Raw genomic sequence first — 23,147 nt, 5'->3', positions numbered from 1 at the left:
AATAATCTTTACCCGGTGAATCAGTAATATATATAAGTAAAAATTAATTAGAGACTCGTTGTCATAACAATTCTGAACATAATCATTGCTCAACAAGTGGTGTCCACATAAATCAAGGAAAAAAATTAACAACAACAAGTTAAAAAGCAGAAAGTTCGGCCGGGCCGAACTTTGAATACCCTCCACCATTTGGAACGAATTTGGAAATTTTCAAGAAATAAAAATCTGTTAAAAATTCTTTTAAAATCTTAAAAATTCCCAATATTGCCGTTATATTGGGGTCTATACGACGTGGACCTACATAGGCATTGTTTGTCATAAGCCATTACCATATTCACCCATTACCTGTAGCACCCATTACGAACCTCAAATACGATATCTCAAACAATTTCGGCGAATATTGTACCTAAAATCGTCAACATACCGAATATAGGGAGCTACTGATATATGGGGATGACCTTGACCTGTATAGACAATTTTGTGTCACTGACTGAAGTTCCCATTATGAACTCTTAATACGTAATTTGAAACAATTCTGGTGAATAATGACGCTAAAATCATCAAAATACCGAATATTGGGAGGTACCGTCATATGGGGACTATATGGAGACGTAAACCTGCACAGACAATATTTTGTCATAGGCTGTAGTATCCATTACGAACTTCAAATATCAAATTTGAAACAGTTTCGTTGAATTGTGTCCCTAAAATCATCAAAATACCGAATATCAGGAGGTACTGTTATATGGTGGCTATATGAAAACGTGGACCTATATGGCCCATTTACGGACTTAAGTAAACATGTGTGCAAAATGTTAGCCTTCTATTCAAAATCGTTCGAAAGATAGCGTGGTTATAACAGACAGATGGACGGACATCGCTAAATCGACTTAGAATTTTACGCTGATCAAGAATATATGTACTATGTTGGGTCTGACATGAGAATTTCGCGGAGTTACGAACGGAATGACAAAGTCAATATATGTACCCTCCATAGTATGGTGGTGGGAATAAAAACACAAATATCGAGATAGACTCTTTATGAATACCCCCTCCATGTGGTCACCATGAATTTCGTTTATTTCCCGAGTCAATGAATTGAATTAGTGAGTCAGGATGGATTTTTTATTTATTTATTATTGTTGATGTTGTCATTGTCCCTTTTTCTGCAACAATTAATACAAAAGAAACACAATTACCTATATATACACACACACAAAACCGATTATTTTATAGACCAGCCTCTATGCATTGTTGGTTGTTAAATTATTAATTTCTTTTCTCTGTATTCCCTCTCAGTTTCAATATAGTTCTAGTGTGTGTGTGTGTGTGTGTGCGTTTGTTTTTGTTTACCTTCAATTCACAACAATAATAATTTTCATACCCCCATTGGAGCACGTATGATTTTTGCCATAATTCCCCCCATGTTCAATGACCAAACAAATTCCAATAATTTGTTGATAAATAATATTCTCGGTATGTCTGAATCTATATGAGTTACGAATGATGATATGCAGAGAAGAGCAACAACAAAATCCAAAAAAAAAGCGAAAGAAATACACAAATTAAAAGAAAAAACAAGAACAACAAACTTTTAACTTGTCTTCGGATCATATAATTTAATTATTGCTGAGATAGATGGAGGTGTTGAAAAACAGGATACAATCAATGTTTGATTTGGAATTTGTTCTTTTTCGTGTTCGAGTTTAAATAAATTTCCATAGGAATAGTACAGCCGGGGGAAAATGTTCGTTGAAATTTGGGATACAATCAATGTTTTATTTAGATTTTCTGCTTAAATAGATTTTCATAGGAATACAGCCAGGGAAAAATTATCGTTAAACACACCGGATACAATCACTGCATAATTTGGATTTTTTATACCCTCCACCAATAGTATGGAGGGTATATTAAGTTTGTCATTCCGTTTGTAACACCTCGAAATATACATTTTAGACCCCACAAAGTATATATATATAAATTCTTGATCAGCATAAGATTCTATGTCGATTTAGCGATGTCCGCCCGTCTGTGGAAATCACTCTAGCTTTCGAACGAAATGAAGTAGAGTTTTGCCTTGTTAAGGCGAATATCATATGTTTTATGATTTATGTGTTTGTTTTCTCTTTCGTGACGAACTTAATGATCTGAAATTTGCAGTGAAAAGAAAAGCCAGATAGACACTATCACACACTCACCACTATGCGACGCGTTTCGCCGTTGGTTAAGCGGCTCATCAGGCATATTTGGTGTGGATGGTGGCTTAGAAGGGCCGTTCTCTGGAAAGTAGTATATATTTCGAACAAATTGCAAATTAGCATATGCGAATTATACACTAGAAACATTTCAGGTTCGACTCAAGTTCTATTGGCAGATTTTTTTTTTTTTTTTTTTTTTTTTTTTTGAAGTAAAAAAAAAAAAAATAAAATTTTATTCAAATGAGTATTATGTCTGCAGGACTTTTGGTATTGAAAATGGGTCATTTAGGTCCACGTTTTGGTATAGCCCCCATATAATGGTACCTCCCGATATTCGGTATTTTGATGATTTTAGCTACATTATTCACCGGAATTGGTGCTTGAAGTTCATAATGGATAATACAGCCTATGATAGAAAATTGTCTGTGCAGGTCCACGTCTTCGTATAGCCCCTATGTAAGGGTTAGTCCCTAGATTCGGTATTTTGATGATTTTAGCTGCATTATCCACCGAATTTTTTATTCAAATTTCGCATTTGAATATTGAGATGGTTTATGACAAATGTTGCCTATGCAGGTCCACGTCGTCTAATATAATAGCTGCATTTGGTATTTTTAAGATTTTACAGATCGTTTTATTTTTGAAAATTGCCAAAATCGTTCCAAATGGTGAAGGGTATTCAAAGAACGGCCCGGCCGAACTTACAGCTTTTTTTATTTTTTTTAAGTTTAAAAAAAAATCAGTAGAAACACAGCCGGAGGAAAATGTTCGTTTTCATATTTTAATAATCAAAACTCTTTTGGTTTACATGTCTGTCCAATTGAAGATGTGGAAATCCATCCCTAATTTTTTCTATATTTCTCAGTTTTATTTTATATTTGGGGCTCAAGCTCCTTAAATAGTCAATTGCAGATGCGGAAGTCCATCACCGGTTTTTCCCATATTTTGCAGTTTCATTTTCCATTTGGCGACCAACGTGGGGCACAAGCAGCTTAAATAGGCTTTTCATGTTTGGGATTATAGACCTTTTTTATCGTCGTTTACAGATTGTTTAATATTTTCAAATGTTTTTTTTTTTTGGTTTATAGGGCATAATGAACCGTCACAACTTTTACAATTTTTCTTTTAACGAAATTTTCTTTTTGAACATTGTAAACCTAGAATCCCATTCTTAATAAGTAGCTAAATTTCATTTTATGTTTGGGGCCCAACGTGAGGCACAAGTCTTTTAATCAGCCTCACTAAGTTTTTGTTTACCATTATAATGAAAACTAAGTATTCGTTAATTTCAAATAGATTGTTCAATATTTTCGGAAATTGTTTAGATCCCAGCATTAAATGGAATCTCGTCCAACTTTGGCCTTGACTTCTTCAATTATCTTTGAGAAAAATTGTTAATGAACATTAACCTTTCCATTGAAACTTAAAATCGCCGAATATTCCCACACTTATCAAAGAACTTAGTTTAATTTCACATTTGGCGCCCAACGTGAGTCCTTAAGGTCTTCAATCAACCTTTTCACGATTCCGCTTAACGATATGCCTTTTATGGTTGGATATACTTATATATTTTCAGAGGTTTTAGTAAATAGTGTTTAATGAGCCGTCACGTTAGCATTGGCGCCCAACGTGGGTCACAACCTTTTTTAATTATCGTTCGAAGGAATTACATTCTTGAACAGGAGGTTTTTCATTCCACGACGAGCGGAAATTTACAGAGTAACTGAGTTTCAGTTTGGATTTCGGCGCCCAATGTGGGGTTAAACATTATTTTCAAGTTTAAGGTCGATGTGTTAGTACTTTTTTCCTTAGATAGAAACGAAGTATTCAATGAATAAACCATTACATTAGCTTTGGTGCCCAACGTAGGTCGCGAATTAACCGACTTTTCTTGAAATATGTTAATTTTGAAATTTAGAATTTGAAGTTAATTTTCAGGATCAATAATATGATCAAGAGCCGTAAATATGAGCATGAAATTTGAATTCCAGCAAACTTGACTCTTGTTCCCAAAAATCTGGGATTATATCTTTTTGGACAAATTATCAATCTCTAGTAACTGACACCTAGAAGGCCAAGTATATATTTTCATTTCAGAATATAAAATTAAATCCCGGGACGCTATTGCGTCGTCACATAATTTTTCATGAAATTAAAAATCTGACCAGACCAAAAATCTAATTTTAACCAATTTTCCAGAAATTTAGAATTTAAAAAATTGATGAAGCTTAAATATTCCGGGTCAAATTGACCAAGATCTTTGTGTTAACACATGCTGTATTTCTGTTTAAATATTCGATCCTTAGTACCTGACACCGAGATTGCCAAGCTCATTTTTTTAATTTCTAACCAAAAAATTAGGAAAAAAAAGTTTTTTCTCCTCTAAAATTAGATTGTTTCCCTTTTCAAAATCCACTTGTTAGCATTTGAAAAACATTATAAAGCCATTTCATGTCGAAGAATCCGAAAAACCGTTTATCCAACCAATCTTGACCAATTTCATACCACACACAGAGAGGAGAAAGTCTACGACCAATATGCTGACCAGTCAGTGCCACTGCTCCCCACCCTCCCCCGCCAAGCAAATCTCTCACTACTTCAGTTTCATAAAAATAAAATCATTTTCATAATTGAGCATCGTCTAATGATATCAATTTGAATCGCCACAGAAATATAAATAATTCCCGACCAATTAAGTAAACAAACCATTATCAAAGAATACAAATAAAATTGGGTTTTTATAAAAAAAAAGAAAAAAAACCTAAATCAACACTGGGCACAGCTATTAAAAAAAGGAATGTAAACAAGATTTTTTGGAAAATTTTCTATTTAGAAAAACTCAAAAGAAATCAATAAAGAATTTAGTGATACTGACCATACATTGATATTAGATCGTTTTTTGGAAAAAAAATCTTGGGGAAAATGAAATAATTGCCGATTTCTCTGGATCTTGTAAAATGTGGAGCTCGGAGATTTAATTTCATTTTGGAATATTCTGAAAATGCAAATTCCAATACAAAAAACTTATATCGACCATACAATGAAAGTGGAAAAATAATTCTTGAAAAATTAGTGTTAGTCCCACATTTTGAAGAATTTGAACATATTTTGAAGAATTTGAACGAAATAAAAAAATACTTGATTAGTCCACAATAAAATCCTTGGATAAATTGGAACAATGGTGTATTAAAACCTTGGGGCACGCAAACATTTTGGCTGCAGCCCTTGGACATTCCAACAGAACACAGCACCATCGCACTCAGCACGCATCACCGAAGAATGGTTACAAAATGAGGTTACTCGCTTCATTCCCAGTGCATAATGGCCACCAAAATCTCCGGATACCAATTCGTTCGACTATTGCGTCTGGAGTATTTTCGAAAGCATGGTTGGCACTGAAAGATACCAAAGTGTCGATCACCTCAAGCAAGCGCTTTGCCGGGTATGGGCCAAAATACCGCAGAGCAACATTCGGGCAGCGTGTGACGGTTTAATTGACCGCTTAAAGGCAATAGTTCGAGCCAAAGGTGGCCATTTCGAACAAATCTGAACTTATTCTAAAATTTGATGCTATTTCTGAAATTTTTTGCTTTCATGCAATTTTTTTATCTCACCCTCTTCAATGAAAGTGGAGTCATTTGGGAGTAGAATTCTTGGAAAATTAGTGATGGCCCCAAATTTTGCCGCATTTAAAGCTACTGGCTTTGGCCACAATTAAATTTAATAAATCTAAGTATTTCCATGTAGAAGTTAAAAAAATTGCAGAAATTTACTTTAAAATTAAGTAGGATTTTATTTTTTCCAAATATTCACCTGCAATTTTCCTTTCACGCATTTTCCGCCATAATGCTTCCGCCTTGCGTTTCGGCCAATTTTCGAATTTCTGTGAAAAGCTACGAAAGAATTTGTATTCTCGTATCGTTATTGACATGCGACGTTGCATTTTGACAGCTGATATTGATGGTGGCGGAGCAAAGGGAAATTTACAAAAATAAAATCAAGTGATCAATATTGAAGATTATTGTTGTTGTTGTTGTTTTTGCCGATGATGACGATGCCACTGTGACAAATTGAACGATAATTGTTTGATGAACGAAAGACACCCAACTGATGCCAGTGCGTTTGCGTTCCGGGTTTGGTTTTTTTTTGCTTTTTGTTTTTGTTGCTATTTTCATAAAAAGCTTTTCACTCAATTATTTTGACAGCTTTCTGACATGTGACAAATGGTAAAGGGATTGTTGTGAAATTTCCAATTTTTTTTCTTGCTGCTGACTTTTTCACTTTACATTGAAGACCAAATATTGGGCAAAAGAGATCGAAACGAAATTCACGCAAAAAATACAAATGGAAAAAATTCTGCAAACTTGGATTTTCAATTATGAGACTATTTTTTTTTTCGTTTTGTTTCATAAAATTTCACAAAATTGTATGTTTAACTTTTTATTTGGAAATTAACGTTATTATATTTTGGACTTAGAAAATCACACACTGCAGCATGCGCTATCCGGCCAATCACTAAAAACTAGCTGATGCACCGCACTCAACACCAACTGTGTTGTAATGATGCACAATTGTTTGTTTTCATTTGTGCGTAATTTTCGCCTTAAGTGTTCCGCTGCATTCTGGCACGAACACTAGCAACTACTATTGGCACACACACACAATGTTTTGTTGCGTTTTGAGAGAACAGGAAACTGTTGTTGTTTTTCTTTTTCACCACTTGTTTTATTTCCTCTTTTGGTCAACCACCACACTCACACACGCACATCAATGCAGGCATGAATGAATGGAACGTATCGGCAATGGTTGTCACGCGACTGCAATATTTAGCAAAAGTTTGGCAATGTAAACATTACGTTTTTATGGCAAAATAGAGAGAGCGAGAGAGACTAACAAGCAATGCCGCCTTCACCAGATAACCAACATGTTCTCCTTATGAATGGAAATATCACACGTCTGTTACCTACGAAGCCTGTGGCACTACTAATGAATTAATGCCGCAATGTTGAGGCAAAACACGGCCGTACAAACTGTGTTCAACGCTCTCACTTCATACACACGCACAATACTGTCACTTCATCAGCTGCAGGAGATAATCACAACATATTCGTCATTATTAACTACGAACTGAGAACACCCACCCACAGCCAATCGACAATCAACGATGTTTTCGGTTTGACAGACTTCTTTCTTTTATTTTCGACAGCAGGCGTATGATGAATATAAACGTACGACCGTATGAGTAACGGAAAATAAATTCGTTTCAAAAACAAAAGTGTTTCTCCGAAATACCGTAACTTTCTCCACTGAAATATACGACCGTACTGAGGGAGTCTTCGCAATGTAACAAAATAGAGCCCGAACACAGGCAACAGCATCCGCAGAGGAGAAAAATATATATATATTGCCTGCTTGCCAATACAGGGCGATGTTGTGCTTCGTTGCCTGTCGATATTGTTCGATATGCAAAGTGTTTATGTCTGCCAACCAAGCAGGCAGTAACAACAAGTAGTAGATGCTAACCATAGGGTATTCGAAATGGTATTATATAGGGATGGAAATTATAATAAATAAGAGAACATTTTTGGCAAACTTTAACACCACATAAGAGATATATATAAAAGACCCATTTTGTAAATGTCTCGCCGAAGGGCTTTTATAAAGAAAAAAAGTAACAGTAAGACAACTACTGCTAAAAAATGTGGAACTATAAAATATAAAAATATTAACCTTTAAAAATTAAAAAAAAATCAAAAATTTTATGTTATTAAAAATGTTGTATTATAATAATTCAGAGCGTTTAAAATACTTTAAAAAATCCAAAAAATTAAAATATTCAAATTTTTTTTTAAAAAAAAATCAGCTTAAATACATTTCAAAACCAAAGAGTTTATATCTTCAAAATATGCTTGTTTATTTGTAATTTTTGGATTCGAAACCCACTGCAAAGATTTTCCTGAAAATGTCCAAGTATACTACAACATCGCCTGAAAGTAACAAAGGTGAACTATCTCCAGTTCATCAGAATGGGAGGTTCCTCAAAAAATTTAGATTTTATATGCACATATCTATTGATCGATTACAGATACAGTCCCCAGATTTGAAAGGCGTAACAAAATTTGGAACAAAGATAAATTTGCCAAATTATATTGAAATCGGCTCAGGTTTGGAATGTTTTATGGAATTTGTCTAACAAAAAGAATTTGTCAAATTATATTGAAATTGGTTTAGATTTGGATACAGCTTCCATATATATTTTCGTCCGATTTCATGCGTATGAAGCACAATGCACTCTATGTACCTCTAATTTCAATGAAATTTGGAATGTGTAATGGAATTTAAGACAAACATACATTTGCCAAATTATATTAAAATCGCTTCAGATTTGGGCATTGCTCCCATGTACAGGGTGAGATAAAAAACTGCAACAAAGTAAAACGCTATAATTTTATTTATTTTTTTAATTTTACTGAATGAAAGCAAATAATGTCGGAAATAGCATCAAGTTTTAGAATAAGTCACCTTTAGCACAAATTATGGCCTTCATATGAAATGTCACACGCTGTCCGTATGTTGCTCTGCAGTATTTTGGCCCACTCCCGGCGAAGCGCTTGCTTGAGGTGATCGACACTTTGGTATTTTTAGTGTCAACCTTGCTTTCAAAATACTCCAGACACAATAGTCCAACGGATTGATATCCGGAGATTTTGGAGGCCATTGTGCGCTGGATATGAAGCGAGGAACCTCGTGTTGTAACCATTCTTAAGTGGCAAGTGCTGAGTGCTGTTGGAATGTCCAAGGTCTGCGACCAAAATGTTTGCGTGCTCAAGGCTTTAATACACCCTCCAGAATATTTTCGCGCTAATATTTGGCATTTATTCTGATGCCACGGTCGATTAATACGAGCGGAGAGCGACCATCCGCTGTTATGGCGCCCACACCATGGCCGGCGCTTGAGTTCTGGTGGCCAACCGAAGGTGAACATTTTCAGCTGACCTCTTTGGCAAGTAAACACGATAATTTTTTTTGTTTGCAACTGCTGGACAACGTATGTTTTCTCATCGGAGAAAACCAAATTTCGGCGCTTCACCACTTTCAGCCAAGCAAAGTAACTTTTTAGCTTTTTTGAGTCTATTTTCTTTCTGTTGCGGTATAAGGTCTTGCACTTTTTGGAATTTCAATGGCTTTACCCCGAGCTCATTTTTCAATATTTGCCGAATGAAATATTGCGATATGTTCAGCTCACGAGCCATTTCACCGTAACGAGCGATGGTACGACGCACAAGAGATTTATTCGGATTTAAATGCTGGAGTGCTCTAACGATAGCCACTTTTGGTTTTCCAGCCAAATACAAAGAAATCACACTACCACGCTTGAATTCCGTCACGAATAATTTTTTTTTTTTTTTTTCTGGAAAATTCTCACCAAAATGCTTTTGTACGCTTGTAGACAATATAATGATCTGTCACTGGAATAATTTTAACAGCTGTTTTTTAAGTTTAATATATCCAATTTTTTGTTGTTTTTTTAATTTGTCCTCTGCAAATTTTTGAATTACGATTCATCTACCCCTTTTAGTCAGAGAGTTTGCTACACTTGTCCACCTTATACATATAGTTATATTAAACAAATAATCAAAAACTAAACGAAATTTAAAAAAAAGAGTTTTTTTTTTAATCTACGATATGTATTTGAATCTATTATTGTTTATATGTCACGATTTTATATCTTTAAAAACATTTTCAATATTGTCTTTAATTTTTTTTTTTGTGAAGAAAATGATCCAGACATTTTTTATGCTTAGGTCTTAGAAATTAAAAAAAAAAAAAAATAACGAGTATCTAAAAATCTACGAGTTATCCTACAAGGACATTTTGTTTTTATTCTAGATTTTAAAAATGCAGAAAATTTTTTCAAAAAAAAAAAATCATAATAATAATAATCTGATCGCTGCATATATCATAGTACTATGCTCTTCTCGAAGGTTAAATATACAATTAAATCTCTACAATATTCACCTTAATAAGGCAAAACTCGAAAATTAAATAAAAATATATAATAATTTTTAGTCCACAAATTAAGAATTACAAAAAAAAAAAAATAAATAAAATAAAAATTCCACGAATTTAGAATTACAAAAATATCCTAAAAACCCCAAAAAAATCTTCATATCCTTCCAAAAGTATTGCTATACATATTAGCGATTTTTGTTCTCAAAGTTTTTATATCCTTAAAAAAAAAACAACCAATTTAATTTAAATTTTATTTGATAATATTTTTTTCGCATTACCTTTGTAATACCCCGTTCATTCCTCCTCTTATTGGTGTTAAGCTGTTTTGTTTTGTAAACAAAACAAAAAAGCCACAAGGAATCACAGCATTTCGCCATAACACCACAATACTAAACACAAAAAAATTACATTGGCCTTTTTCTATCTGCTTACACTCAATAATGATAAGATGAGTAATAGAAATTGTTTGTGAATTTAATTATGATGGTCATCATCATTATGACCACAAACCGCACTGGGATGACCACAACTTCTAGTCAACATCGTCATCATCATCATCATCATCGTGTATCTGCTACACAACATCATTAGAATTTAAAAATCGATTTATAGCGCTCTGCGGTGGTGTTTGAAAAATGATTCGTAAAAAATGCTTTCGTTTTCAGTCGTGTGCCAGTTCTATGTTTGTCGTTTCGTTTCGAATTTCGAAGTTGTTCGTGAATGATGGTGGTGTATACACACACATACATCTAAACACTAGTCTAGTTGTCGTAGTCACCCATTGAATGGGATAGATAGATGGATGGTTAGATGGATGGATGGATGGCGCACAAACAAATGCATTGAGGTACGTAGCCGTGTTAGCCGTATACGTAACACATCGAGCCAGGCATTGGAGAAAGTTGTTAAGTATACGCCGTCACATTGTTGTACGGATTGATTGGCGGTGGCGGAATGGTTGGATGAATGTTTAAAATGGTGTGTTTAATAACGTTTTTATTTAGAGAGGAGGGGGTTTGGTTAGCCCGTTCATCACTTTCATCACTATGATGCTAGAAGTGATTGGTTGGTTGGTTGACTGGCTGGTTGGCCTGCTTTGGACATGATGTCCTTAGCTGCTATGTATGCATGTTGTGTGTGTGTTTCTTCTTTTTTTGTGATTTCAATATGACAAAGACAAACTGGTATGTATGTATGTATGTCAGTTGCTAGAGCTATTGTGCAGCCAGCATTAAGGTGGAATTGATTTTTTTTTGCTGCTGCCGCTGCTTTTGTTATAACATATATAACAATATACTATGAATGTGTGTATATTGTTTATAAATAGATTATATCCATATTATGTGCCCTTATTGAAAATATAATATTTTTTGTTGTTAAAAATAACTTGGCATTCATTATGTGAGGTAAACTCTCTGTCTAAAGAAAAAGGGGTAGATAAATCTAAATTCAAACACATGTTAAATTTAAAAGATTTCTAAAAATTATCAAATTATGGAAAATATAGCAACTTATTTGTAACCTAAAGTGAGAACGAGAGATGTTTTAAAAATTTAGATTTAATCAAGCCTAAAAATATTTTTTATACATTTAAATATTATTTTCCATATTTTTTTCATATTTTTACCTTTTTATCTATATTTATATTACAGATTTTATTCTAGACTCTTCATAAAACCAAAGGCGTAAAATTTTCTTTTAATTTTTTCCAAGATTTTGAAATTAAAAAAAAAAAATCAACGCTCTTTCATTGCCCAATGCCTTGGAAAATAATTTTTTTTTTGGTTTTCCAAGGGTAAATGGTCCAAAGGCGTGGAATTTTATACATTTTTTTCTCGGCTCTTCCAAGACCCAAAGTCGAGGAATTTTTAATAATTTTTCTATGCACTTTCTAAGCCCAATAGCATCGAAAATTAGTCACTTTCAAAGCCCAAAGACGCGGATGCTTGAATGAAATTTTCTTGGCCTGACATGACCCAAATTCAAGAAATTTTATAGTATTTTTTTCAAGTTCTGCAAGGCCCAAAGTCGAGGAATTGTATAATATTTTTTTCGGCTCTTCCAAGACCGAGGTCGAAGTCGAGGAATTTTGAATCATATTTTTTATGAACTTTTAAGGCCCAAAAGTATGGAAATGCATAATATTGTTTCTCCGTTTTTACATGGCCCAAAATTGTGAAGTTTTAAGGCTAAAAGGCGTAAAACTTTGATTAATTTTTTTAAGCAAAAATGCGTGGAATTTGGAATAGTTATAAACGCACTTTTAAGGCCCAAAGTAGTGAAATTTTGAATACACTATTTTCATTTTTTGACTGAACCATGAGCCAAATCTGGGAATTTTTAAAAAGTTTTCTAGGCACTTTCAAGGCCCACAGACGTGGATATATAAAAAAAATTCTAGGCAAAAGTGTGCCATTTTGAATAATTTATTTAAGCGCTATTAAGGCATGAGGTTTTAAATATTTTTTCAAAGCCCAAAGTCGTAGAATTTGGAGTACTTTTTTAGACACTTTCAAGGTCAAGGCACTTTCAAGGCCCAAGAAAGTGTCATTTTGAACAAATTATTTAGGCACGAATATGTAATTCTTTTTCTAGGATTTTTTCAGGGCCCCAAAAGCGTGAAATTATGAATAGTTATTTTTTAAGGACCAATAGTTTGGCATTTTGAAAAAACTTATCTAGCCACTTTAGGAGAGAAATCTTGAATAATCTTTCAAAGCTCTTTCAAAGCCCAAAACCGATGTATTTGTACACTTTCAAGGCCCAAGAGCGTGATTTTTTTTTTTTATGCACTTTCAATTTCCGAGCCCAAAAGCGTGGAACTATGAATAATTTTTCAAGGGCCAAAGAAACGAAATGTTGAATGACTTTTTGGCTTTTTCATGGCCCCAAAATGTTGAATTTCGAAAAAAATCTCGGATTTTTTGAATAATTTCTCTGGGCCTTTATATTGCGGAATTTTGAAAAAAATTCAAAAAATTGAAATCTTTTCTAAATTTTTCAGGAACCACATGCGTGAATTTTTGGGTAAGAGGATATTTTGTATTTTTTTACTACGATCTAGATATATATAAGATAAGGCTAGGGGATTTGGAAATTCATACGAAAATGGTACGAAAAGTACTAAAATGTACTAACAATTTAATACACAGTATTGGACAAACGTATAATTCTGAAATTGGGAATAAGAGACAATGATGAAGTGCAGAACAGGGTTATTGGTTGGCAGGACATGGGTTTTTGAAAATTTGAACTTTAAGCTCACGAAAAATTCTACAATTGTAGTAAACTTCTAAAGTGGTACCATTTAGAATAATGTGGACGGATTGAGCTAAAAATTTTAAACTTGGTATGAGAATTAAGTTTGGATGGAAGGTCAGTATGATTTAGTTTTGGAAATGTGTACAAAGCTACGAACTGTAGTAAATGGTACTAGATTTGGAACAGATTGATTTAGCGTGAACGAACGAAGTTGAGATTTTGAAATGGGGGTTTCGTTTGGTAGTAGGTTTGTGATAAATATATGGTTTTTTTAAGTATTGTAAAATCAGCAAATATTTTTTTATTTACTTTTTATTTAATTATAGCCAATGAAAATACATTTGAAAATTTATTTAAATAGAATGCATTATTTTCTAAAAAATGTACGCTTTTTGAACTTTAATATAAAAACATATTTCCCATTGTGAATATAGATAATAATTAAGATGATTTTCCCCATAGTCTGCCAATGAACCGCAAAATACTTTCAGCCAATAACAATTGAAAACTTGTTCATTTTCTCATAAAATCACAAACAATTGAAATCTTTGTCATTTAAACTTGAGAAATTTCAGATCTACTTTCTGCATTGAATATTTTTTTTTTTTCAACAAGTGTTTGTGAACAGAGTTTCAGAAAGTTTGTAACACGTGCTACAATCTTATTTTTAATGCAAGAAAGTATAAGGAAATGCTTCAGAAACAAGGAAAGAAGGGAGCTAAGATACAATTTGTTAAGAAACAAAAAGGAAGAAACAAATGGAGGAAAGAAAACCCCCACCGAAAACGGGATTCTGTGAATTTCAAGGTAACTTTGTATCTTTCAAAATGGGAGAGGTCAAAAAGATGAAGTGGAAGGTCAAGGGAATGGAAAAAGAAAACAGCAACATCAGCAGAAATGGTTCGAAAAGTAAAAAAGCGACTTGATTGAAACCCGCATCGCGTGACCGAAAAATGGCTCGTGAGCTGAACACATCGCAATATTCCATTCGGTAAATATTGAAAAATGAGCCCGGGATAAAGCCATTGAAATTCCAAAAAGTACAAGAACTTACACCGCAACATAAAGAAAATAGACTCAAAAGAGCTAAAGAGTTGCTTCGCTTGGTAGTAAGTGAACTGCCGAAAGTAGTGAACTGCCGAATTTGGTTTTCTCTGATGAAAAAACATTCGTTGACCAGTAAACAAAAAATGATCATGTTTACTTGCCAAAGAGGTCAGCTGAAAATGTGGACCTTCGGTTGCCCATCAGAACTCAAGCGCCGGCCATGGTGATGGTTTGAGCCGCCATAATGGTCGCTCCCCGCTCATATTAATCGAACATGGGATCAGAATAAATGCCCAGTGTGTATTAAAGCCTTGGGCAGGTAAACACTTTGGTCGCAGACCTTGGATATTCCAACAGGACTCAGCACCATCGCACTGAGCACGAGCCACTCAATAATGGTTACAATATGAGGTTCCTCCCTTCATTTCCAGCGCACAATGGCCATCAAAATCTCCGGATACCAATCCGTTGGACTATTGTGTCTGATGCAACGTTGGGCAGAGTGTGACGGTTTCATTGGCCGTATGAAGACCATAATTCATGCCTAAGGTGATCAATTCGAACAAATCTAAACTTATTCTAAAATTTGATGCTATTTTCGACATTTTTTGCTTTCATTTAATAAAATTAAAAAAAAAATAAATAAAATCTATGGCGTTGGACTTTGTTGCAGTTTTTTTTTTATCTCACCCTGTATCCGAAGCGAATAAGACAGAGTCGTCCATGTTCCATAGTGTTGCTAAGTTAATTTTTTCATGGTAAAAAAATTGGATCGACTCAGCCATCTTCGACTGGGATTAATTAATTTTGATTTGTGAGCCACTTAGAAGAGCTCGAATTTTAATAGAAATTTACAAATTGTTAATCCTTTTGCGGTAAAGCTATTATTAGGAAAGAACTTTCGAGCATTATCTAAAAAAGTTTAATGTACTATTTTTATCATGAGTGTGGTTGAGCCTGAATTTTGATAGACATTTTCAACATTTTTATCTTTGTGGAAAAGGTATTAATAGGAAAGGAAACTTTATCTATAAAAAAGCTAAGCCGAGAGACTCACTTTTTTGCCTATCGACGTGGGAACTCATATTTTGTCTTAGAGGACCCCTCTACCCAACTTTAATCAAAACGCATTTCTAGCAATATCGGTTGGCCATTGTAAATCTCCACACCATAACCATTTGGAAGTATAGGAAATTTCCAATTCATGTCTATTTTAAAACATATTAAGCAAATGTTATATTTATATAACTGATGGTGCAAAAAACACCCACCCCCTGCATTCCACCTCATCATTGACGACCACAAAAAAAAAAAAACTCAATAAATAAAATCACCCTCCTTTGTTATATAATTTTCCCATTTCCAGGTGTTGCGTCAGCTGGTTTTCACAAGAACAAACAAAAAAATTCACCATTCCGAATAGCGTTTTGCATAATGATGGGATAATGGATTACATAGGAATTTCCGCAATTCAATAATTATTAATGTATACAAATTACAAATTGATTGGCAGTGGCATTAAAGACAATAAGTCAATCATCTACCATTGAGGGAAAGAGTATACGAGTGTGTATGTTGGTGTGGTAGGTCATTAGCTTTTCATTTCATGCAATTTCTGGGAAAAATCTGTCAACCATCCACCACAAAAAAAAAAAAAAAAAAACAATAAAAAGGGATGGAAAATAAATTTCATTTTACAAACTCAATAATTATAATAAAACGAGAAAAATTGCCTGTGATTAATATATTTATTGGCAGATTTATTACATTAAAAAACATCAGCGATTTTAATTGGAATTTTTTTCTGGTCATCTATGTGACAGACCAAAAAATAAAGGACAAAAGGCAATTGTTTTAAAAATAAAAATCGTATCTATGTATATAAAATTAAACTAGAAAAATAAAATCAATACAAATCCCTATGCTTAATTTCAAAAACAATAGGTCTGCAATATTTTCATTTGCATTTGTCAATTTCAATAACTGATAACGAAACATTTCAATCAATATGTTGATGTTATAGAGACAAAATGGGGAAGGGAGAGACAACATATACTCAACAAAAGTCCTTGTGGCCACAATTTTTATTTTTTTAATTTTTGTTTCATTTTTCTTCATTACCCCATATTTCCCATCCCCCATCCCCTCATCCAATTGTTACTTTTTTCTGAAACCACGAGAAGTTTCTGCCAATCAAGTCAACACTCTCGATGAATTGACGTCTATATATCTAACGGGACAATTCATCCTTGTCCAATCCTTGTCCACTTCATATTGCCCGTCCATCTTGTTTTACAGCAGTGCTTTTTTTCAGGTCTCCTTCGTTGGCCACATGAGTAAAACAAATTAAATTTTCATCCATTGGATGATGTTGTCCTTCATAAGAGGATTTACCCACGCCCGTGGGCAGTTGATAATAATAATGATGATGTTGATATCCTGTCTGTGCGAAATGTATGATGACATGTAGTTCTCCCCAACAACAGTTAACGAGCATTGTTTTACTGGGATTTATAATCACCAACAACCACCACCACCGTCACCTCAATGTGGTGAAGATGGCAAGAGGGGAAAAGACAATCACTTAAGTATCTTTGTAAAGGTATTAAAGTCAAATGAGCAATCTCTGCAAAATTCGAGGTCCATATGCACAAGCTGTACAAATATGAACAACTTTAATAGGGTGTGACATTGCAAGGGTGATGGGAACCAAAACTTTCCAGGGAATTCAAATATATGGCATTTCATAGAAGAAAGAAAGAAGTGATAATTTCACTGAAGATTAAAAGGTTTTTTCCAGTGAAGAACAAAACATTTTCATACCGAAAATAAGAGAGCTCATAGAAGAGCATTTGCTCTTCTCATAGACGAGAAATTGCTCCTTTTCTAGCGGATCATTTGCTTTGATAACAGAAGAGAATTTGCCCGTCTCATTGAAGAGCATTTGATATCTCATAGAAAAGCAATTGTCCTCTTCTCATAGAAGAGGAATTGGTCTCTTCACATAGAATAGCCGGTTGTCTATTTTTATTAGAGAGCAGTTTATACCTTCTCATAGAAGAGAAGTTGGCCTCTTCTCATAGAAGAGCAGTTGGGCTTTTCTGATAGAAGAGCCATTTGTCTTTTTTTATTAGAGAACAGTTTATATCTTCTCCTAGAAGAGCAATTGGTCTCTTCACATAGAAGAGCAGTTGGTCTCTTCACATTGAAAAGCAGTTATTGCTCTTCCCATACAAGAGCAGCTGAGCTCTTCTCATACAAGAGCAGTTGAGCTCTTATCGTAGAAGAGCACTTGGTCTCTTCTCATAATAGAGCAGTTGGTCTCTTCTCATTGAAGAGCAGTTGGTCTCTTCTCATAGAAGAGCAGTTGGTCTCTTCTCATAGAAGAGCAGTCGGTCTCTTCTCATAGAAATTGGTATTTGATAATAAGGCCAACTGGTCTTCAATGATAAACCTCTTAGTGATCTCTTAGCAGACATGTGTCTCTTGTTGTCTTGGAAGGCATTTGGTTTTCTTTTAGAACACCATCTTGCCTCCTCTTAGCGGACCTTTTGGTTTTCTCTTGGAAAAGATTTAGCGATCTGGTAAAAGACGTTTTAGCCTCCTCTTCTCTCTTAATTGAAAAGAAGAGCAGTTTGACCTCCCCTAGTAGACTCGTAGGATTCCTCATTAAAAATCAGTCTTTTAAAATATATGTTTTTGCCCTCATGGAATACTAGTTTCATTAAAATCCAGTTAGATTTCGGGCGTTCTAAAAACCTCTAAAGGGTGTTCTCATGCAAGACCTGTTAGCTAGTCCATTGTAGAAAACCAATAGGTTTTCAAGGGGCATTATCATAAAATACCAGGATTTATTTGCTCGATTAAAATATCTCTTCTTTATTCTCTTAAAAATATATTTTCCAATTTTTGTCACCTAAATTGTATCACCCTATTTCCACACCCTCTTCATTCATTGATTGATTTTCAATTGCCCCTTAAGAGATTCTTTTGCTGTTTATACCATTCAAATATTTGAAGCCGTTTTATCAGTCCTTCGTTTTCATTACAACATTGATGATGGGTAGACAAGTTGATGACGTCAGAGGTGAAATAGAGCAACAACAACAAGCAATAATGATTGGAATTTTTTCAACGAAAAGGTAAAGGGTTATGGTAAACAAGAGACCATAGATGAAAGTTGTGTTGGATTGGCTTAAATCTTATTAAATATGGTCACTACCTCGGTTATGGGATTCATAGCGTTTTCAAAAAATAATTTCGAAAAATTTTTGAAAATATTTTGAATATTTGTTATTCAATTTTTAATATCGATTTAATATTGTTTTACTTGAAAACAATTCCCTTTTGTTTTGCTGCAATGCACAATAGCTAAAAACCCAAAATATAAAGCATACTTTAAGGCATAATCTATGAGTTACATACACTAAATGTTTAAATGAAAAATATGTTTGTTCTTCGTAGTATTTGAAGTGGAATTAGTATGGATTTTAATTGATTTGGAGGATTTCAGATCAGAAAACCCGTTATGGGCTTAAATTGTGTCTTATTAAAAAAAAAGAATGATTCCCAAAAATTCGTGGGAAAGGCTCGAAGTTTGTTTTTTCTTCCGGGTCCTTCGTCATTTACAAAGCGATATTTCCTATATAAATTGGAAATAAATTATTTAATTTTCCATTTTCATTGTTTTACCAATTTCAAGGTCCACCTCATCAGCAAAAAGACTATTATTTACAACTAAAACTACTTTATTTTGCATAAGATAATTGAATATTCTTTTCAATTATAATAACGTAAATCTATTAATCTTGTTGGTCAAGCCATGTGAAGAATAAGGCGAAACTGTTGATGGTTGACGAGATCTGATGCCGGAGAACACGGTGACTAAGAAACTAATCAAAAAATACGAAAATAAAAAACTCGTCATAACTTGATGTCAAAGTCTATTAAAATCCCAGAACAGCAGCCGCATGGAGATTACCTACATCAAACTTTAAATAAGTTTGTAAAAAAAGATAGCAACAAACGACGGAATGAAGAAACAGCCAAAGATCACTTGACTTGAGCAGGGCCACAATAACAACCATTGAAAAATTATTAAATAATTAATCACTGGAGAAGTGAAGACCAGCCACAGAAACGACAACTCATACAACCAAAAAGGAGGGACCTCCATGGAAGAATTGCTGTCATATGAATTTTTTCTCCTTTTTGTTTTTGTAAATGCAAATATGTTGGCCAGGCTTATTAACATTTCATTATGGAAATCATGAAAACGATGGCCAAGGATTTAGACGCCACCAAGGAATCTTGACAGAGAACATGATGACGGCACGTCTTCTACTTCTTCCTTAACCAAAAGCATGCATAAAATTATGGCTTAAAGACTAATGGTGGCACACTCACCTGCTAAATAGCGATCACTTTGGGAACGGGAATAGCGCAGGGTCTAGAATAAAAGAAAAATCAAAAAACCAATTTAATAGCCACAAAAAAATCGCCGGCAAAGAACTTGAGTCAATCCTTTTAATCAACCAGAGTATTTAAATTTAAACGAAGTATCCACCCAGACAGAGGCCAAGGATGGATTCAAGTTCTTTGTTTTGATTCTTGGGTTTCCCTTTACAACTGTTTCTTTTTCAGATACAGATACAACTCACCACATTTTGGTTGGCAAAATCATCAAGACGTTTCTCCTGCTTCAGCAACAAAGGCGCCGAATTGGATTTCGTTGAGAGCTCTTGGGTATCTAGTATTTCATGACCACTATGCAGCGATGCACTGCTGGGCGAGGGCAGCTCATGGAAATGTGTGGGCGCCAACAGTGACTGAAATGGTTCTTGTCTCAATGCCAGCGACAGCTGATTGCGATCCTTGTGACGATCTCTCAAATGTTGCAGTTTACGTGCCAATTGGGCATGATGGGCGGCGGCAGCCGAAGCATGGGCAATTGAGCCATGACCATGCTGATGTCGATGGTGATGATGTGCCGCCGCCGGCTGATGATATGAATTTGGCAGTGATGAGGTATCCAGCGAATGGCTACGACATTTTTGCGGCACCATAATGGGTTGGGCGCCATATTTGCGACGCATTACCACGCCACTGCCACAATTTGTGGAATCGCTTAACGAACCATTGTTAATGGAACTGTTAGTACGTGTACCCGAACTACCGGCACTGGCACTGCTGGCATCCCCATCCTCCGTGCAATCACAGTCACAGTAGGGCACAATTTCGAAATCATCATGGCCCTCGTCTTCCTCATCGACCATATCGTAATCATCCATATCTTCATCGTTGTTATTGGATTTGAGGGAATTATTATGTTGTCCTCCACCTCCTCCTCCAATAACTTGTTCAACTTCATCATCAACATCAACTTCTTCTTCATCATCATCGTCACCATTTGGTGTTTCATCGCATAAACTTAACACTTCCAAGAGATCGGGATCATCAGAGCTTGTAACCGAACTTCCCTTTTGGAATTTCATTTTACGCAGGACATCCAAACTGCTGATCGATTCATTGTCCTGTTGATTGTGGTGGTGATGATGATGATGATGGCGATGATGATGTGGCATACTCTTCCAATAGGACATATCTTTGGGTGGTGTGGCTGTGCCAATACCGCTTTCATTATTATCATTTTCTACGCCAGAGCTATCCAGTGAAATGCCCGATTTACCGGAACTCAAGGCACCAGATGCTTCTTCACATGCCGAGGATGAGGTTGAGCTGTGGAAAAAGATAAATACAAAAATAAGATGTTAATACAAATATTCGAAAAGATAAAAGATTTAAAGATATTTGAATAAAAATTTAAAGGTGTTCTATGGCAAGGAGAACCTACAGAGACAATCTGTGGTAAGACGAGATTCTATAAGCTCTCTACAGTTCAATATTTCTCTCTGTCTCTCTTTCTCTCTCTACAGCAACGCAAAAATGTTGACCCTTTGTGGGGGAGACATTCTATAGCTAGAAGATCTTCTTCAGCTCTTATATAGCTAGAAGACCTAATTCAGGACTTCTATAGCCAGAAGACCTTTATCAGGTCTTCTGTAGTTAGAAGATCTTATTTAGCTCTTCTATAGCTAGAAGGCCTTCTGCAGCTCTTTTATAGCTAGAAGGCCTTCTGCAGCTTTTCTATAGCTAGAAGACCATCTACAGCTCTTATATGGCTAGAAGACCTCTTTCAGCTCTTCTATAGCTAGAAGATCTTCTTTAGCTCTTCTGTAGCTAGGAACGTCTTCCTAAGCTCTTTTATAGCTAGAAGACCTTACTAAGCTTTTCTATACCTTGAAGACCTTCTTCAGCCTTTCTATAGCTAGAAGAACTTCTTCAACTCTTATATGGCTAGAAGACCTCCTTCAGCTCTTCTATAGCTAGAAGATCTTCTTTAGCTCTTCTGTAGCTAGGAAGATCTTCCTAAGCTCTTTTATAGCTAGAAGACCTCCCTAGGCTCTTCTATAGCTAGAAGACCCTCTTCAGCCCTTCTATAGCTACATGACCTTTCTTAGCTCTATTATAGCTAGATGACCTTTCTTAGATCTATTATAGCTAGATGACCTTCCGCAGCTCTATTATAGCTAGAAAACCTTCTTCAGCCCTTCTCTAGCTAGAGGACCTTCTTCAGCCCTTCTATAGCTAGAATACCTTATTCCGCCCTTGTATAGGTAGAAGACCTTCTTCAGCCTTTGTGATACTAGAAGACCTTCTTCAGTTTTTCTATAGCCAAAAGACCTTCTTCAGGTCTTCTGTTGTTAGAAGATCTTCTTTAGCTCTTCTATAGCTAGAAGGCCTTCTGCAGCTCTGCTATAGCTAGAAGGCCTTCTGCAACTCTTCTATAGCTAGAAGACCATCTACAGCTCTTATATGGCTAGAAGACCTCCTTCAGCTCTTCTATAGCTAAAAGATCTTCTTTAGCTCTTCTGTAGCTAGGAAGGTCTTCCTAAGCTCTTTTATAGCTAGAAGACCTTACTAAGATTTTCTTTACCTTGAAGACCTTCTTCAGCCTTTCTATAGCTAGTAGAACTTCTTCAGCTCTTATAGGGCTAGAAGACCTCCATCAGCTCTTCTATAGCTAGAAGATCTTCCTAAGCTCTTTTATAGCTAGAAGACCCTCTTCAGCCCTTCTATAGCTAGATGACCTTTCTTAGCTCTATTATAGCTAGATGACCTTTCTTAGATCTATTATAGCTAGATGACCTTCCGCAGCTCTATTATAGCTAGAAAACCTTTTTCAGCCCTTCTATAGCTAGAGGACCTTCTTCGGCCCTTCTATAGCTAGAATACCTTATTCAGCCCTTCTATAGGTAGAAGACCTTCTTCAGCCTTTGTATACCTAGAAGACCTTCTTCAGTTCTTCTATAGCTAGAAAATCTTCTTCAGCTCTTCTATAGCTAGAAGATATTTTTCAGCTCTTCTATAGGTAGAAGATATTCTTCAACTCTTCTATAGCTAGAAGATCTTCTTCAGGTAATTTACAGCTAGAAGATCTTTTTCGGGGCCCTTATACCTAGAAGACCTTCGTCAGCTCTTTTAAAGTTAGAAACCTTCAGCTCTTCTATATCTAGAAGACCTTCTTCTATTCTTTCTAGATTTTCCGCGTAATTTTTATTTATTTAT

The 23,147-nt window shown here is 35.0% G+C and overlaps 1 protein-coding gene across 2 annotated transcripts in view; it reads right to left on the bottom strand.

Annotated features, from left to right (window-relative positions):
* LOC101898435 (stAR-related lipid transfer protein 13) overlaps positions 1 to 23,147 on the bottom strand; it is a 399,946-nt gene that overhangs the window by 43,542 nt on the left and 333,257 nt on the right. The window contains exons 9-10 of one of the 2 annotated variants that reach the window (XM_059127991.1): positions 20,180 to 21,257; positions 19,926 to 19,968 (exon numbers count right to left, since the gene is read on the bottom strand). In XM_059127991.1, coding sequence (XP_058983974.1) covers positions 19,926 to 19,968; positions 20,180 to 21,257 — 1,121 coding nt within the window. Of the gene's footprint in view, positions 1 to 6,011; positions 6,158 to 19,925; positions 19,969 to 20,179; positions 21,258 to 23,147 lie in introns of those variants that run through there. The other variant, XM_005184118.4, reaches the window with a different exon arrangement.

This window comes from Musca domestica, unplaced genomic scaffold, assembly GCF_030504385.1.
Source record: "Musca domestica strain aabys unplaced genomic scaffold, Musca_domestica.polishedcontigs.V.1.1 49, whole genome shotgun sequence".
Taxonomy (NCBI): Eukaryota; Metazoa; Arthropoda; class Insecta; order Diptera; family Muscidae; genus Musca; species Musca domestica.
Note: the sequence above shows the minus strand (reverse complement) of the source record. Positions and strands in the feature narration are given on the sequence as shown.